An 18,915-nucleotide genomic window follows, 5' to 3' on the forward strand; every position below is an offset into this window, starting at 1 on the left:
TCCAAGCTTCAGGCCTTCCCCGTATGGGCCGCCAAATGCCGCAGTCTGGGCACAAAATAACCGAGCCACCACAAAAACTTGTAGATTCCAACAGCAACTCTTTATTCCCGAACTCTCACCAACACTCTACACACACACGTTCTGGGAAAAATACACTCCCTCCACCAGGCTCTGCGTACCAATTCTCTCAGAACCCCGCGAGAACAACAGGAACTCAAGGAGCGGGCACCTGAGGCAGCAGGATATGCCCTAATCCCAGCAGGATCCGCCCTAAACCTGGAGCCACCCTATTCCAGCAGGATCTACCCTAAACCCAGAGCCACCCTAATCCCTGAGCAGGGTCACCTTTCAACCCAAAAATGCCATGCGTCATTCCTACTTGGTTATGGCTCTCAGCATCCAGTAGTTAATATGGTCTTTGAAACCTGACTGCCTGGGTTTAAATTCCTCTCTCAGATAGTATCCATGGAGCCTTAGACCTTCAGTCTCAGATGAAATAATGGGGACAATATTCATGTGTTCCTCATGGGATTGTGACAGTTAGGCAAGCTATTGGAAGTACTTAGCACAAGTACTAGCACCAGGAAGAACCCAATAGTGAGTGGCTGTAATGATGATGGGAAGCACCCAGCACTGTTTGAAACATCGGAGAGACTCAATAAATGCTAATTTCCCACCACCCTCTTTTCCCCAGGTCAAGAAGGATTCATATGCCATGGACATGCAGATTCCACTTCAGATCTCATCACATCTGGGTGTCACAAACTGTCACAGAACACTTCCAGGGCAAGGTTCATGACCCAAGACCAATGGCTTTCTTCTAGGAACATTGCTCAGCTTCAAGACCATTAACACCAAGCAGGAATCCAGTCAGTGTAGAAGAAAATTTATTCATTTGTGAAAACATTCTCAAAGTACAAAAAAGGGTATCAAAAATGTAGTTCAGGGCTGGGGATGTAGCTCAGTGGCAGAGAGTGCTTGCCTCATATGCTTGAGGCCCTGATTTTGATCCCCAGCACCACAAAAATAAAAAATATGTGGCCTGGCAGAGCAAGTCTGAAAGCAAAGGACCAATCAGCCACACTGTGAAGGCTGTAGCCTCCCTGAGAAAAGCTACCCCTATGGCAGCAGCCAGGGAGGTCAGGAAACCCCAAGGGAACAGGTGTGGGATGAGAGGAAATGGTGGAGAAGGAGGCTTGAAGCAGGGGAGAAGGGGCTACAGCAGAGTGCTGGGAAGAAGGCCGGGTGGAAAGAAGCAGGAAACAGATCGGAGAAAAGAGCCCACTAATTTCTCCTCAGAAGTCCTCTGTCTTTAGACAGGAGAAGAATCCCCCATGAAGCACCAAGACCAAGTCCAGTTCCTCCCAAACTGCCCCGGGGCACTTGCCCACTACCTGCCTCCAAAACAAGGCTGTCACTAGGGCAGGAGGTGTCATGAAATTATCTAGGAAGGTTGGACTTGCATTTAAGCCACAGTTTAGGATCCCTCCATCCACATCCTGGTTTTGGATTTGATTTCAGCATGCTCTAAATGGTATTCAGAGCAGCTGCAGGAAGAACTGGGTAAGGCTTGGAAGACTGGTCTCCAGCTTCAGCATGGAGGTCGCTGAAGGAAATTGTCCACAGTGCCATAGAAGACGCAGGTGGCCCCAGAGGCATCCGTGCTTCATGAATATCAGTCATCCTGGAGCAATCCAAAGGGGGTAAAAAGTAAAGAGAGGTGAACAGAGCATATTTCATAAAAGTTTTCTGTAAGTCATCAAACTAAGGGCTCAATGCACGATGCCCATAGGACCCTTGGCCATGTGCCTTGTCCTCACATAATTAGAGCTGACCCCAGAGCCAGCCTGGCCAGTCCACTATTTGTCGACTGGCTTTATTAAGACAGAATCGGGTCTAGACCTTCCGCACTACCTGCCCTGGCTTTCTTTGGCCAAATTCATCTTCATCATGAGAGGAGGATACCAGTTTTCTTTAACTTCTTTGCTCTAACTGTTCTATCTGGGGTCTTTTTACATCAATTCAAATCTTCAGGTGAAATGTACTTCAGAAAATTGGCTTTGAATCAGCTGAGGATCAACTAGAAGGCTGACCTTCAGTATAAGAAACACTAGATAGGACCAAGTCAGCCATTTTCTGGCCACATCAGGCAGGGAGCCCAGACCAAGGAGAAAAAAACACGTACTCAGCGGCTCAGAGGCTTCCTTTCCAAAAAGAAAGGTCTCCTTAAAGGAATCTCCCTGATGTTTATACACTCTGGGGAATTTTGCAGAACTCCATAAAAATTAGGGGGTACAGTTTATCCTGCTATGTCCTCGTCTGAGCCCCAACTACAATGAGTATGTACAAAATTCCAGCCAAGAGATAACAAGCACACCAAAGCCGCCTCCTTGTCTTACCCACTCCTCATCCTCTGCCCCATCTCCCTGCTCTCGGATCTCCACTGCAGCCCCATCTGAAGACTTCTGGGCCATGATGTTGTCTGTCCAGGATGCCCCTGTCTTTCGGTCACCAGCAAAATTACACTTGGTCACTGTTCCAGCCTCCAGTTTGGCTAATGAATCTGAAAGAAGAGAAGAAGTTGAATGTCCTATCTCTGTGGTAGAACAGTGAGGGCTGGGCCCATTCTGGTAGGCCTAGACCTGGGTTAAGTCATTGTTCTCTCCAGGTCTAGATGTGGTCAGTGAAGCCATGGGTGCACCCCACAAATCACTAGATAGCAGGGGTTAGTCACAGGAACCTGAGGATTGGGTGGCACCATAGGTATCCAGGTTAATGACCCAGGGCACTTGTCTAGGAACTGAGGAATAAATCTCAAGGGGTTGGTTAGGTCCCCAGGAAAGGCTAGACCTGGTATGCACCCATAATTCTAAGCAGGAAAGGTGGAGAGCCTCAGAAGGGACGTTAAAGGCCCCCAGAGCCCACAAGAGGCTATCAGGCTAGAGTGAAGGCATACTGCTCACCTATAAAGGGGCCATCACCCCGAGTTTTCAGCCGTACCCCAGCCCCCAGCTCAAGTTCCACCGCCTCCATCTCTGACTCAGGCATCCAGAACGCCACTGTCTGGTCGGGGGTGAGGCTCTCTGTCAGTGCCAGCAGCTCGAGCTTATTGACCAGCCCCTTTAGCTCCTCCATTGTGAGCCTGTCGCTGTCTCCCTTGGCTTCCACTTCTGCAGGCACACAGAACAGCAGGTTATTAAGGGTGAATAGCAAGGACTAACAGAGGGCCTTTTAGGTGATGGCTGAGTGTTTTTGTAGATCTAAGGATTGAGCCCAAGGATGTTCTACCACTAAGCTACATCCCTAGCCCTTTTCATTTTTTTATTTTGAAGCAGAATTTTGCTGAGTTTCCCAGGCTGGTCTTGAACTTGAGATACTCCTTAGAATCTTTGTGAGCAGCTGGGATTACAGGCATGTGCCACCAGGCCCAGCTGGCTGAGTGTTTTACATGCTCACAACCACCTGCAGGGTAGGGCTCTCAGTACCATTCTGGTAGTATTCATCAGAGGAGCTACAGGCTGGACTTTGGAGCTAGGCTGCCTAGAGCAAATCTGGACAAATAACTCAACTTCTGACACTGAAAAATAGGGATAAAAATGGTGCCTACCCAACAGGACCCATTCATGGTGCCATAGCCTTGGCCAGTAGTCAGGATCACCCCTGGGACTCCCCCAGAAAACCTTGCTTACGCAGAGGACACTCAAAATGTTCCATTCTCCTCAATCCTTTCCCCTGACCAACAACTCCCAAATAAACCATCTCACCTACTTTTCAAGATTAACAGAAATCATCAGGTGGTATCTCTTGCTTACCTGACACCAAATACCTTGTCAATTTGCCTCTGACTACAAGACCACTCTCCTCTTTTCCTTCTATCTCAAAGGATAAGACATTCTCCCTCCTGCCCAGAGCCTGTCCCTCCACCTGGGTCCCAGAAATCCTCATTCCTCCAGGGCTGGTCTGTCATTCTATGCTCCCTGATCTTTCCTCAACTTCTTCTTGCATTCTAGTTTTGACAGCCACTACCCCAGACCCTGCCCACCCCCATCAGATACCTGGAATAGCTCTTCACTGTTAACCCTCTGACACTTTTCCCATCTTCTCATTCCCTGGACATTACCTGCCTGCCCTGCTAGCTCCCCACTCCTGCTTCCCTTCAGAGACGTAACACCTTCCCCATTTCCTTCAGACTTCTCCAGTGGTTCTGTTTCCTGATCCTTATGGGATTCTCCAAGTCTCCATTTCTCCAAGTCTCCAATAGAAGTGCTACTGACAACTCTAACCTAGTGTGAGCCAAACAGTGTTCTTCCCCCTAAACCTGTTCCCCTCACCCCTACATTCCCCCAAGCCTGGCACCCAAGTCCAACTTCTGGAAACATCCCTGACTCCTTCCACTTTCTCCCTTCATATCCAGCCTAACCCTGAGGCCACTGTCCATCTCCATATGGAATTGGTCCAGTCTCTCACTCCCCAATGACATATCCTTCAATCTGGTCCTCTTATCTCCATCCCAGCTTACCCTAACAGCCTCTAAATAGGCTTCCCTGGTTTCCAATTGATTCACTATCCCAGAGCATTTACAACCAAATCTAGCCAGGCATAGTGGCACACACCTATAATCCCAGCAACTTAGGAGGCAGAGGCAGGAGGATCACAAGTTTGAGGCCAGTCTCAATAACTTAGCAAGACCTTGTCTCAAAATAAAAAATAAAAGCACTGGGGATATAACTCAAGGGTAGAGTGCCACCTGGGTCCAACCCCTAGTGCTGCAAAAATAAATAAATAAATAAAATAATAAAAACAAATTTAATCACATCACTTAGCTACCTAATATCTCTCATTAAAGGGCTCCCCAGCAGCCTCCATTTAAGTTCAGCCCCTTCGTGCCCATGCCCCTTTTGCTACCTAGCCTGCACAACTTCTTGTCACCAGATCAATCCCTATCTTTTGATGCACTGTCTTCTCTCTGAAACATCCTTCCAAGCTCTAGCACCCAGCTAATTCCTGTTATCTATCAAGAATCAGTGCTGCTGGTCCCTCGTCCAATGCATGGCTGACTATGACTACCTGGGGCTCAGAACCCTCCCAGCTTCCAATCATCCACTCGTCCATCTTCTCTACCAACTGAGACTATCTTGAGTACAAGATGGAATCCTGTTCATCCCTGGAGTCTCAGCATGTGGGATGTTCACAAAATATTCAGAGAATTAATGAGCAACTGAAAACATGAGTGAACAGAATGAGAGATTCCCACTCAATCTCAAAACCTTCTTACCCAGCAGCAGAAAGCAATGAGATACCTTTTGCAGTCAAAATTGGGAAATGGAAGAAAATCATGAAATACCTTCTAAGGTCTTAATGTGCCTCCTTGAAATCCATATGTTGATCACTGTTATGGTTTGGATGTGAGGTATCCCCAAAAGCTCATGTGTGAGAAAATGCAAGAAGGTTCAGAGGAGAAATGACTTGGTTATGAGAGCCTCAATCCAATCAGTGAGTTAATCCCCTGATGGGAATTAATTGACTGACAACTGAACGTGGGTAAAATGCGGCTAGAGGAGGTGAGCACTGGGGGCCTGTTTTGGGGGGTATGTATTTCTTATCTCTCTCTGCTTCCTGATCATCATGTGAGCTGCTTTCTTCCACCACACTATTCTGCCATAATGTTTTGCCTCACTTTGAGCCCTGAGGAATGGAGCTGGCTTCCTATGGACTGAGACCATAAAACTGTGAGTCCCCAAATAAACTTTTCCTCCTTAAAATTGTTCTTGTCAGTTCTTTTAGTCACAGTAGTGAAAAAGCTGACTAAGTCACCAATGTGAGAGTATTAAGAAGTTGGGTCTTTTGGAGGTGATTAAGCCCTTATGAATGAGATTGACATCCTTATAAACGAGATGGAGGGAGCCTGGCATGGTGGCACATGCCTGTAATCTCAGCAACTTGGGAGGTTGAAGAAGGAGGATCATAAATTCAAGGCCAGCCTCAGCAACTTAGTGAGACTCTGTCTCAAAATAAAAATTAAAAAGGGTTGGAGAGATAGCTCAATGATTAAGCATCCCTGGGTTCAATCCTCAGTACCCAAATAAATAAGTAAATAAACAAGGTGGAGGGAGCTACTTTGCCTTTCTGCCTTGTGAGGACTTAGCAGGAAGGCACCATCCTTGAGGCAGAGAGAAGCCTTCGCCAGACGCTGAATCTGCTAGAATCTTGATCTTGGATTTCCAAACCTCCAGCACTGTGCATAATAAATCTCTGTCATTTATAAATTGCCCAGTCTAAAACATGGTTGTATCAGCACAAATGGACAGAGACAGGGCCCAAGAACCAAATGGGGATTCTAGCAGAAAAACAAGCTCCTGGGGGCTTGGCTGGGTCTCTGGATCTCTGTGCAAAGATAGTAAGAGTCCACAGCCAAGTCTGTGGACAGTTTTGCCATGCTGCAGAAATGGCAGGAGTCGGGAAGGCCAGCCTGGCCCCTGGGATAGAGATGGGGCAATGGGGATCTTCTGAGCAAGTATGGGGAAGGAATGAGTCCATCAGGGAACCTGGGATCAGACATCTGGAGTCAAGGCCAAACATGCTGAGATGCCACTTTAGAGGGGCCCAGAGGCTCAGAAGACAGACCTACTAAGGTCTTAATGTGTCAGAGGGCCCTGAGGGAAGAAGACTGAGGATACCTACTGTAGGATGACATGAGGAAGCCTGTGTTCACCTTCCTGGTCGTGCTGAAGTTGGGCTCGATTTCATTTCCCTTGGGGTCAAATTTACGGCAGTGGATACAACTGGGCCGAATGTACAGCACGTAGTAGCGTTCCTGGGGCCAGGGAGAGACAGAGTGAGGAGGGCTGCTCAACTTCCCACCAACACACACACTCTGGGCTCTGGGAGCAGCTTGCGCTGTCCTTGCCCTCTATGCTGGCGTCGAACTCAAATATTTATTCATTCCTGAGAATGAATAAAAATAGAGCACCTGCCACAGGGTGCACCCTGCTGGAAGTCTATGATAGGGAAGGCCAGGGTCTGACCCCAGGGCTTCCAAACAGCCAAAGACTGAAAATATATGCAGGAAACTGTAACTTAAGCTAGAGGGATATCAAATATCAAAAAGCAGGAGTACTGTGAAAAGGGCACTGAAGGGGAGCCCTTAGGAAGGACAGCCACTCAGCCCCTTTCAACAGATGTAGTGCCTGTGGCAAAGGATTCTCAGCCTCCTGAGCCTCCGTTTCTCCTATCACTTGGTAACAGAGTGATGTCCCCTTTCAGGAGTGTTGTATGAGCCCAGTGACATCCTGGAGAAGGAAGCACAGTGCAAAGCAGGAAGTGCCCTATCAATGCTATTTGCCAACTATTCTAAACAAAACAGGTGGAAGAATTGTCCCCCTAAGCTGTAGAAACAGAGACCACTTCCTGGGAGAAAGAAGGAAAGGTAAGTCTCGAAAGGTGAAGAAATCTGTGGTGGTAGGAATAAGGGTGTCTGGGACAGGTACACAAAGTAAAGGTCAAGAGGCCCATGTGCATGTTTGAGCAACACAGGACACTGGGAGGCTCCTGGGAGCTCAGGCTGGGAAGACAAGTGGGGCTGATTTGAGACAGGCCTTGAGCTGGCATTTGGAGCTTGAATTTTATTTAGTAGACAAGAAGGAATCCTGAAAGATTTAGGGGCAGCAGTGAGACCCTCAGAGATGTCTTTCTGGAAACAATTTGGCAGCAGGCCAGGGATGAGCTTTGGGGGCAGCCAGAAGGCAGGAAGGCAGGTGTAAGGTTTTGTCAGAACAAGCTGAGGACCCATCAGAGGAGGGAAGACATAGAAAGGAGAAAAGAGGGGAGGGAAAAAAAATGGTTAGGTAAGAGCCCAGCAGGAGGTAGCACTGCTTACCTGGGTAGCAGGGAGGAGGCAACAGTGGGGGTTTGCAGGCCAGTGACTGGACAGGCTACTTACACTATCATCAGGAATGAGGAACTTGGTAGAGGCAAATTTGGAGAGGGGCTGGGCAAACACCCTGCCTGTGTGAGCACAGCAAAGGCAGACAAGTCCCACACCAGTGTGGGGGTACATCAGGCCAGGAGACTGGGCAGGCTGGCTTAGAGCTCTGGCCTGCTCAATGCTCAGTAAAGAGCTGAGAGTGCTGGCAAAGCCTCTTTGGGCATGAAAATAGTAGTGAACTGAGGCTTTTCTGTGGGATGTATAAGAGAAACAGGCTCCATGTAGGTACCAGGCCTCTGATCACACAGAGGGCATTTTGAGGAGCTGAGTTTTACAGACCAAGATAAGGTGATTAGCACATCTGTTTGGGGCTGTTTCAAAGAGGGGAGGAGCAAGGCTCTGTGGCACTTGCCTGTAATCCAAGCAACTCAGGAGGTTGAGGCAGAAAGATCGCAAGTTCAAGGCCAGCCTCAGCAACTTATAGAGACCTTATCTCAAAATAAAATATATAAAGAGTTAGGGATGTAACTCAGTGGTACAGTGCCTCTGGGTTCAATCCCTAGTAACAAAAAGAAAAAAAGAAAGAAAGAGAAAAAGAAATGCAGAACTAGTGCTCAGAAGAGACACAGGCTAGTATAGGATGGTGAATGCCAGGTGTGTCCATGGACACCTGAGATGGAGTGGTAATAAGGAGCATGATGCCGGGAAGCTGAGAAGACTAAGGCCAAAGGAGCATTTGTATGGGAACTGAAGGTCCAGGCAGCAACACAGACTTTACATTCTCGTTAGATTGGGTGGAAGGTCTGGTCTGTTTTCTCAGCTGTGACCCAGGCTTTTCTAGCAAGAACCAGGTACACCCCCTGTCTGCTACCCAGCACAGCCTTACCTGCCCTCTTTCTACTCACTGGTCCCACCTGATCTCTCCACCTGTTCTGTGAGTCCATCATTAAAGGGACTAGATCCCAAGTCAGAGCCCAGCAATAAGAAGATACCTCATGGGAAAGGACTGAGATGTTTCAGAGGGTAAGGGTGACCCTGTGAGGGCCACTAAGGACACATCCTCACCTTCTTGCCATGGGCATCTAAGATGCTATGCCGAGATACATCCACCAGTTCTCCCTCCAGCAGGACGCCATTCCCCCTGGGGATGAGAATGAAAGAAGGGGTGGTGGGTTTTGTCAGTCCTCAGGAAATAGCGATGACTCAAGTTCAGTGGCCCATGCCAGAGTCTGCATTGCGACAGAACCAAATCCCACCAGATCTCCAATTTGCCTGGCAGAGAGCAGCCCCTCTCTGCACTTCCCATATGGGAACCTCCATCCCTATAAAGCTTCCAAAAGCTGGGACATGGTCCAAAGTATAGAAGGAGCCATGTCAGCCTGCCCTAAGACCAAGCTATGACCCCCTGCATTAGGGAGTCATATTATCTTATTAGTCTTCTTATCTACAAAACAGAGAGAAAAATGGTTACCTCACATTGCTCCTTTGATGATGGCATGAGATTGTGTACACGAAAGTATTTTGTTGATCAGGAGTGTTTTAGTATAAACAAACATTTAATAAGTTTTGGTTTCTTAAGTTTTAATTCAGTGTGGTCTGTGTCTAACATGTTTACATACATATCAAAGTCTTGGAATTGTATCACAAGAGGGAAGAAACTCAATTTGCCACATATACCAAAAACTATTGTAAATTTCTATATAAAGAATAAAAGAGAGGTCTGGGGTTGGGGCTCAGTGGTAGAGTCGTCACCTAGCATGTGTGAGGCGCTGGGTTCCATCCACAGCACCACATGAAAATAAATAAAGTTATTGTATCCATCTACAACTAAAGAAAAAAAAAAGAATAAAAGAGAGGAGATCCAAGATGGTGGACTAGAGGGAAGCTGCATTCCTCGTCTCACCGTGATTTGGGATACAAGCAAAGGAAATACTGTTTCTGTGAGAGTTGCTGCCCACCAATCCGCCACCGTTTGCCACCCCCATGCCTTTGCCACACACTGGGATTGCCTGCCATTTCCCAGCAGACCACCAGCCATTAGCCTGTGGATCGCCACTGCCCAATGCTGCCTGGAAGTCCACTGTCAGAGTACCTGCAGGTTTGGTTACAAGCAGCCACCACCATCTGCAGACACGGGCCAGGGCCTGGAAGTCCAGGGCCTAGGGACGTGCAGGTTTACTGCTGCCATCTCAGGGAACACTGGCCAGTCTGGGGATATGGGCCAGGACCTGAAGATCTATTCTCAGTGTACCTTCAGGTCTTGTTGCACCTGAGGGCTCCCTGCTGCGTGTGCTAGTGGCCACCATTTGGATGCCTTTTTTACAGGGTTGCTCCTTTGTGTGAGTGCATCCCTGGTGGTTCCCTCTGCAAGTTAAAAGAGCATTGATATCTTGGGACTGCAGCAAGGCAGAGCCTGGGGAATCTGAAGCCCAAATGCCTTAGATTGTGGCTGGGTCTGTGTGGCCCAGACTGGGCTTGGCAAGCCTGTGAAAAGCTGGAGACTGGGGGCAGGATCTGGGGGAAGCACAGGTTGGAGAAACTAGAGAGAACCAGGCTCTCTCCACCTCAGTGAGTCCTGAAGTGCAAGGGGATAGAAGGGGACAGCTACAATGGGTGCGAAGACTGGAAGAGGGTGCTATCAGCTCACCCAGCCAACCAGTCCAGCATCCACCAGAATGGAGCTACCATCAACTTTGACAACTATAACTATGGCAGAGAAGGGAAGCTAAGAAACTTTGGAACATGAATGGAAATGATTATTCAATATTCCATTGAGACTTTCCTCTTCTTCTTTTTTTTTTTCTTTTTTGGCCCTCTCTGTCTCATATCTCTACCATCTTTAAAACCAAACATTTTTCATGCATCAATTTATTGAGGAATGGGATGTCTGAATAGTACATTACATGTGTATTCTTATATTTTTACATTTAAAAAAAATCTACATATATTTCCTCTCACTTATTTGCCTCCCCTGATTCTCTTTCTCACTTCTCTCATGCTAACAGCCAACTTCTATTAATTCCTCCTTCGCTCTTACTATAAATTTTTACCTCTATCTTCTCTCCATCTCCCTCATAAATATCACATCCTACACTACTTCTGTTCCCTCTTTGTCCATCAATTGAAACAGTAAACCCTTTAAGCAAACTTACTGTTTATACTGTAGATAATAATTAAATGGCTCATTTCTGTTTATTGCAACAAAACTATAGATGCCTTAATAGGAGCTATTTGATATAAGGCTGTATATTGCTTGTATGGGTATGGTTAATATTGGTGTCCTCCTTAAAGGTGAGGTACTGGAAACCTTCATGGACACTCTACGATTGCAGGGTAGAAACTGTACTGCCTCAGATCCATAAAACTAGATGGGAAGACAACATGAAACATGAACAAACAAGGGGAAAAACCATCTCAACAAACCAAGATGTTCCAACAATAGAATCCATAGACAATACAGTACAAGAAATGTCAGTAGGAGTTTAGAAGGTGCATAGTTAGGATGATCTTCAAAATGAGGTATAGATAGTATCAGAGAGAAAGTACAGGAAGTGAAAGAACACTTCAATAAAGAGGCAGATATAATAAAAAGGAATCAAGGAGAAATCCTCAGATTGAAGGAAACAATAAACCAAATTAAAAATTCAATGGAAAGTATCCCAATAGACTAGACCTCTTGAAGACAGAACCTCAGTCAAGGAACACCAAATATTTACTTTTGAAAATAAAGTTGACTGTACAGAGAAGATAATAAGAAATCATGAACAGAACATCCAAGAATTCTGGGATAACATAAAAAGACCAAATTTAAGATTTATTGGGATAGACAAAGTTGTGGAGATACAAACCAAAGGAATGCACAATCTTTTCAATGACGTGATATCAGAAAATTTCCCAAATCTAAAGAATGAAATAGAAAATCATCTATAAGAGGCTTTCGGGACCCCATAGGTACAAAATTACAGCAGACCCACACCAAGGCACACTATAATGATCATGAATAACAGATAGAAAGAGGATAGACTTTTAAAAGTTGCAAGAAAAAAATGTCAAATTACATATAGGGGGAAACAAATTTGGATCTCAGCTTATTTCTCAGCCCAGACCCTAAACACCTGGAGGTCCTGGAATAATATTTATCAAGCTCTGAAAGAAAATGGATGCCAACCAAGAACTGTAGATCCAGCAAAGCTAAGCTTCAGATTTGAAGATGAAAGAAAAACCTTTCATGATGAACAAAAGTTAAAAGAATTCACTATTAGAAAAACTGTGCTACAGAACATTCTTAGCAAAATATTGCATCAGGAAGAAATGAGAAAAAAAAATGAAAACCAGCAAAGGGAGGAACTACACTAAAGGAAAAGTCAGTCAGAGGAGAAACTAAGACAAGTTAAAAACCAAAAATAAACCAAAATGACCAGGAATACAAATCATATCTCAATAATATCCCTGAGTGTTAATGGCTTAAGCTCATCAATCAAAAGACATGGACTAGAAGATTGGATTTTTACAAAAGAACCAACAATATTCTGTCTTCAAGAGACTCACCCTCTAGGAAAAGACATCCACAGACCGTTGAAGGTGAAAAGTTAAGAAAAAACATATCACTCATATGGACTGCATAAACAAACAGGGGGTTCCATCCTCATATCAGATAAAGTGAACTTCAAGCCAAAGTTAGTCAGAAGGGATAAACAAGGACATTTCAGACTGTCTAAGGGAATCCATACATCAACAGGACATTACGATTGTAAATATTTATGCCCCCAACCATGGAGCATCTACATACATCAAACAAACCCTTCTCAATCAAGAATCAAATAGACCACAACACAATAATACTGAATGACCTTAACACACCTCTCTCACTACTGGATAGATCTTCCAAACAAAAACTAAACAAAGAAACTATAAACTAGATAATACAATCAATAATTTAGACTTAACAAACATATATAGAGCATTTCATCCTTCAAGCAGCGAATATACTTTCTTCTCGGCAGACATGGATCCTTCTCTAAGAGAGACCATATGTTATGCCACAAAGCAACTCGTAGCAAATACAAAAACGTAGAAATATTACCCTGCATTCTATCAGATCATACCAGAATGAAACTAGATATCAACAATAAAATTAAAAATAGAAGCTACTCCAACAATTGGAGACTAAATAACACTCTATTGAATGACAAATGGATAGCAGAAGAAATCAGAGAGGAAATAAAAAAAATGCTTAGAGGTAAATGAGAACACCAATACAACATATCAAAATCTCTGGGACACTAAGAAGGTAGTGCTAAGAGGAAAATTCATTGCATTGAGCTCATTCATTAAAAGAATAAAAAGTCAACAAATAAATGACCTGACATTACATCTCAAAGCCCTAGAAAAAGAAGAGCAAATCAACAGCAAAAGCAGTACAAGACAGGAAAGTATTAAAATCAGCTGAAATCAATGAAAATGATACAAACAAACAACAACAACAACAACAAAAATTCAAAACATTGACAAAACAAAAGGTTGGGTCTTTGAAAAAATAAATAAGATTGATAAACCCTTAGCTATGCTAATAAAGAGGGAGAAAACTCAAATTACCAATACTCATGATGAAAAAGGAAATATCACAATGGACACTACTGAAATACAGAAGATAATTAGAAACTACTTTGAAAATTTATACTTCAATACAACAGAAAATTTCAAAGACATTGACAAATTTCTAGAGACATATATTATTCAAACTGGATCAGGAGTTTAACAATTTAAACAGATCAGTTTCAAGCAATGAAATAGAAGACGCCATCCAAAGCCTACCAACCAAGGAAAGTCTAGGATCAGACAGATTCTCAACCAAGTTCTATAAGACCTTCATAGAAAAATTAACACCAATACTCCTCAAATTATTCCCTGAAATAGAAATGGAAGAAACCCTTCTAAACTCATTCTATGAAGCTAGTACCACCCTGATACCAAAACCAAAGACACATCAAGGAAAGAAAACTTCAGACCAATATCCCTGAGGAACATAGATACAAAAATTCTCAATAGAATTCTGGCAAATCACATACTAAAACATATAAAAAAGATAGTGTGCCATGATCAAGTGGGGTTCATCCCAGGGATGCAAGGTTGGTTCAATATACAGAAATTAATTAACATAATTCATCACATCAATAGATGTGATGACAAGAATCATATATATGATAGATGCAAAAAAAGCATGACAAAATACAGCACCCGTTCTTGTTCAAAACACTAGAAAAACTATGCACAATAGAAACATCTCAATGTTTTACAAACATACATTATAAAAGCTATCTATGCTAAGCCCAAAGCCAACATCATTCTAAATGGAGAAAAATGGAAAAAGCATTCCCTCTAAAAACTAGAACAAGATAAGGATGCATGCTCCCACCACTTCTATTCAACATAGTCCTTGAAATTCTTGCCAAAGCAATTAGAAGAAAGAAGTTAAAGTAATATGAATAGGAAAAAAGGAACTCAAACTATCACTGTTTGCCAATGATGTGATTCTATATTGAGAAGATCCAAAAAATTCCACCAGAACACTTCTAGAATAAATGAATTCAGCAAAGTAGCAGGATATAAAACTAATACCCATAAATCAAATGTATTTCTATATATCAGTGATAAATCCACTGAAAAAGAATTAGGGAAACTATTCACAGTAGCCTCAAAAAAATAAAATCCTTGGGAATCAATCTAACAAAAGAAGTGAAAGACCTCTACAATGAAAACTACAGAACACTAAAGAAAGAAATTGAAGAAGACCTTAGAAGACGGAAAGATCTCCCATGTTCTTGGATAGGCAGAATTAGTATTGTCAAAATAGCCACACTACCAAAAGCGTTATACAGATTTAATGCTATTCCTATGAGAATCCCAATGACATTCTTCATAGAACTAGAAAAAGCAATCATGAAATTCACTTAGAAAAATAAGAGACCCAGAATAGCCAAAGCAATCCTTACCAAGAAGAGTGAAGTAGGAGGTACCACAATACCAGAGCTCAAACTCTATTACAGAGCTATTCTAACAAAACAATATGGTATTGGCATCAAAATAATTGGCACCAAAATAGACCAATGATAAAGAATAGAAGATACAGAGACAAACCCACACAAATACGGTTATCTAATACTAGACAAAGCCACCAAAAACATACATTGAAAAAAAGATAGCCTCTTCAACAAATGGTGCTGGGAAAACTGAAAACACATATGTAGCAAAATGAAATTAAACCCTGTCTTACTCTACACAAAACTCAACTCAAGGTGGATCAAAGACAGGCACTAGAACAGAGACCCTGTGCCTAACAAAAGAAAAAGTAGGCCCAAATCTGCATCATGCCTGCTTAGGACCTGACTTCCTTAACTAGACACTTACAAGCACAACAAGTAAAATCAAGAATCAATAAATGGCATGGATTCAAACTAAAAAGCTTCTTCTCAGAAAAGGAAACAATCAATAACTTGAAGAGAGATCCTACAGAATGGGAGAAAATCTTTATCACACATATTTCAGGTAGAGCACTAATCTCCAAGATATACAAAGAATTCTAAAAACTTAACAGAAAAAAAAAAGTCAATAAATGGGCTAAGGAACTGAACAGACACTTCATAGAAAAAGAAATACAACTGATCAACAAATATTCATATATTCATAAAATGTTCAACATCTCTAGTGATTAGAGAAATGCAAATCAAAGGTACTCTAATTTTTCGTCTCACACCAGTCAGAATGGCAATCATCAAGAATACAAGCAATGATAAATGTTTATGAGGATGTAGGGAAAAAGGCACACTCATACATTGCTGGTGGGACTGCAAATTGGTACAGCCAATGTGGAAAGCAGTATGGACATTCATCAGAAAACTGGGAATAGAACCACCATTTGACTCAGCTATCCCACACCTCTGTTTATACCCAAAGGACTTAAAATCAGCATACTACAGTGATGCACCTATATCAATATTTATAGCAGCTTAATTCACACTAGCTCAACTAAAAAACCAACCTAGATGTCCTTCAACAGATGAATGGATGAGAAAATACGGTGCACATACGTAATAGCATATTACTCAGCCTTAAAGAATGAAATTATGGCACTTTCAGGTAAATGGATGGAGGTGGAGAATATCATGCTAAGCGAAATAAGCTAAGGCCAAATGTTTTCTCTGATAAGCGGATGCTGATCTATAATTCACACAGGGGATGGAGGTAGGGAAAATGGAGAAACTTTGGATTGTGAAGTGGGGTGTGAATGAAGGGGAGGTGGTTTGAAGGTGGGAAGGATGGTGGAATGAGACAGACATTATGACCCTATATACATGTATTATTACAGGACCAGTGTGACTCTGCATCATGTAAGGCCAGAGGGAGAAGTTGTGCCCCACTTGTGTATAATGTCAAATGCATTCTGCTGTCATGTATAACTAATTAGAACAATTTTTTTAAAAAATAAAAGAATAGTTTCTAAAACAGAGAGAAAAAGAAAAAAGAAAGTATTTTGTAAACTTTAAGTGCTTACTAAATATAAAGAATTTACTTTTTACTTTAAGCAAATTTGGGGCCTGTGTCTAAGCTCCTATAAATTATCTTCCATTTTCACCTATTTTGAAACAGTTCCATATTTTTGTTCTCATTCATACCCATGTGATCATCAACCCAAAGAAATGGGTTTTGTCACTATAGAGGTGGGGAACTTGATTAAGTTTGGAGACCAGCTGAAGATCAGAGGGTACCGCCCTCTGAGGAACTGGATCCTCCTCCCCACTCCTGATTCTAGTTTTCATAAAAGCAGATCCTAGGGGCTTCCTTTTTTAGAATCATATAAAAAGGAAAGGAGTGGGCACCACTAAAGATGATAGTGGAAAGGGATGGGACAAGAAGCAAAAACTCACACTACCTCACTTGCCTCTATCTACTCCCTCCCCCCAAATTATATTTTAAAATATTTTTTTTTTTTTTTTAAATATTTATTTATTTTTTTAGTTCTCGGTGGACACAACATCTTTGTTTGTATGTGGTGCTGAGGATCGAACCCGGGCCGCACGCATGACAGGCGAGCGCGCTACCGCTTGAGCCACATCCCCAGCCCATTTTAAAATATTTAACTGATAAAGAATTGTATATATTCAAGGTGTATAATGTAGTAACTTTATATACATACACATTGTGTAATGATAATAACAATCAAATTAACAAACACATCCATCACCACCCATGCAGTACATTAGATCCCCAGAACTTGTTCCTCATATAAATCAAACCTTTTGATTATATCCTGGCTTCCTCCTTCTCCCCTTCTCCAATCCCCCATTCCTGAAAACCTCCGATCCTCTCTCTGCTTCTGAGTTACACTTTTTTAGATTCCACATAGAAGATTCTAAGGTATTTGCCTTTCTGAGTCCAGTTGATTACGCATAGCATAATTCTTTGGTGTCTGTAATTGTAAATGGAATGAGTAATGCTTCTCATAACGCCGGGCCGGGCAGGGCCTTCCTTCTCCAGCCCGCCGGGGTTCCTCCACACCCGGCTCCAGGGCTGTTCCTGCGCTAGCCCAGCCCATAATACCGACTCCCACCGCTGTTCCGGTCACTAATGGCCACCGTCCCTTCTGGGGCAGGGCACAAGCCTATGCAAAGGCCTGGAAGCACAGCAGCATGACAAATGGCTGAAATTTATAGCCAACTGAAGCACCGCCTTTGGAGCCTTGTTTGGAGGTCGGGATTCACTCCCCGCTGGTGTGCGGACAGGCGGGGAGTTTTAGGAGGACCCGCATCTTCTGGGGTTCGGGGGGCGCAGTGGGCAGGGGCACTGGGAGGCGTGGACTGGAGGCCCGAAAGGCGGCTCGGGCAACCGGGCTTTTCCTCCCCCCTCGCGTCCCACCCCAGCCTCGGAGCGGGGTTCAGACCCCAGGAGTGGAGGCAGCCGAGGCCGCGCGCCCAGGCCCCGCGCGCAGTCTACCCGCGGGGGCGGCGGGGACCCGGCGCGGGCTTGGCGCTCACTGCCTACCCCTGGTAGGTGGCGGGGTCCCAGGCCCCGGGCAGTCGCGCGCTCTGCACCGCCTTGTTCCGGAGGGCGCTGTCGTGATAGATGCGGCTCATTATTCCGACCGCCGAGGCCACCGGGTGCGGTGCTGGGAGCAGCGGGCGCACCCGGGGTGCACAACGCGGGGAGGCGCCAGGAGGCCGCGCCGGGATCAGCACCGCCAGGCCCTCAGGTCCCGACCGCGCGGCTCGGCCTTGGGCGTTCCCGGCCGGGATTTAAAGGGGCCGAACTCCACTCCCGCCCGCCACTCGCTGCGCGGTGCGGGAGCGAGGAGGGGGGTTACGGAAGCACTCGAGGCTAGGGGCTTATCACCAGTCACGTCCTTCTCTTCCTTCTCTTTGCTCTCCTCGTTTTGCTTTCCTCGTTACTAAAAAGGAAATTCCTGCCCCAGCGCACACACAAAGGGGGAAATTGAGGCCCAGAGATCCTACAGGATCTTTCTTAGGATCAGCTCTGGATGGATGTTTTTCCAGGGATCAGGAATGGGGAAGAGGGAAAAGCCCTTAGGGAGGAAAGAGTGGTCAGCAAAGAAGCAACCTTTTCTGCCGGGTCCGCAGTCCCACAATAGCTGGGGGAGGAGTTCCAGGGATCAATGACGAAGGAGTCTGGGATTGGGTGTCAGACTAAGACACACGGAAGTTTGGATCCCTGCCGTAGGTGAGAGCTTGGTTAAGTTCCTCAGCCTTTCTGAGCCCTCGCTTCTTTGTAGAATGGATCAGTATCAGAGCGGTTCTAAAAATGCATTACCTTTCTGTAGCGTGCTTTATCCGCCCACCAGCCCTCTTCCCACACAGTTCCTGGTCTCCTCCGACCCTGGGATTGTTGGGAAGCCTTAACTCTCTGCTTTGGCCGGTTCGTGGCAGTCCCTGGGGCAAACGGGCTCATTCCAGGGATCCAAGTATGCCCTTTGGGAGAAC

The 18,915-nt window shown here is 44.5% G+C and overlaps 1 protein-coding gene across 1 annotated transcript; it reads right to left on the bottom strand.

Moving 5' to 3' along the window:
• Positions 1 to 1,166: 1,166 nt before the first annotated feature.
• On the bottom strand, positions 1,167 to 18,516 carry Arpin (actin related protein 2/3 complex inhibitor). The gene is made up of 6 exons (XM_046437438.2): positions 17,963 to 18,516; positions 8,990 to 9,065; positions 6,682 to 6,814; positions 2,964 to 3,170; positions 2,400 to 2,563; positions 1,167 to 1,684 (listed from the first exon to the last, which is right to left on the bottom strand). The coding sequence occupies exons 1-6, from the start codon at positions 18,052 to 18,054 to the stop codon at positions 1,676 to 1,678; spliced, it is 681 nt and encodes a 226-aa protein (XP_046293394.1). The 5' UTR covers positions 18,055 to 18,516; the 3' UTR covers positions 1,167 to 1,675.
• Between the last annotated feature and the right edge of the window lie 399 nt (positions 18,517 to 18,915).

The sequence above is a fragment of the Marmota monax genome, unplaced genomic scaffold, assembly GCF_021218885.2.
Source record: "Marmota monax isolate L192 unplaced genomic scaffold, Marmota_monax_Labrador192_F-V1.1 WCK01_AAM20220418_F8-fsc00005, whole genome shotgun sequence".
Lineage (NCBI taxonomy): Eukaryota > Metazoa > Chordata > Mammalia > Rodentia > Sciuridae > Marmota > Marmota monax.

Coding starts and splice junctions, on each gene's coding strand:
- Arpin (XM_046437438.2), bottom strand. CDS start 18,054: ATGAGCCGCATCTATCACGACAGCGCCCTCCGGAACAAGGCGGTGCAG. Junction 6,815..8,989: donor TAGATGCCCATGGCAAGAAG/GTGAGGATGTGT, acceptor CCCTGGCCCCAG/GAACGCTACTACGTGCTGTA. Junction 3,171..6,681: donor CTTCCTCATGTCATCCTACA/GTAGGTATCCTC, acceptor GTGTGCCTGCAG/AAGTGGAAGCCAAGGGAGAC.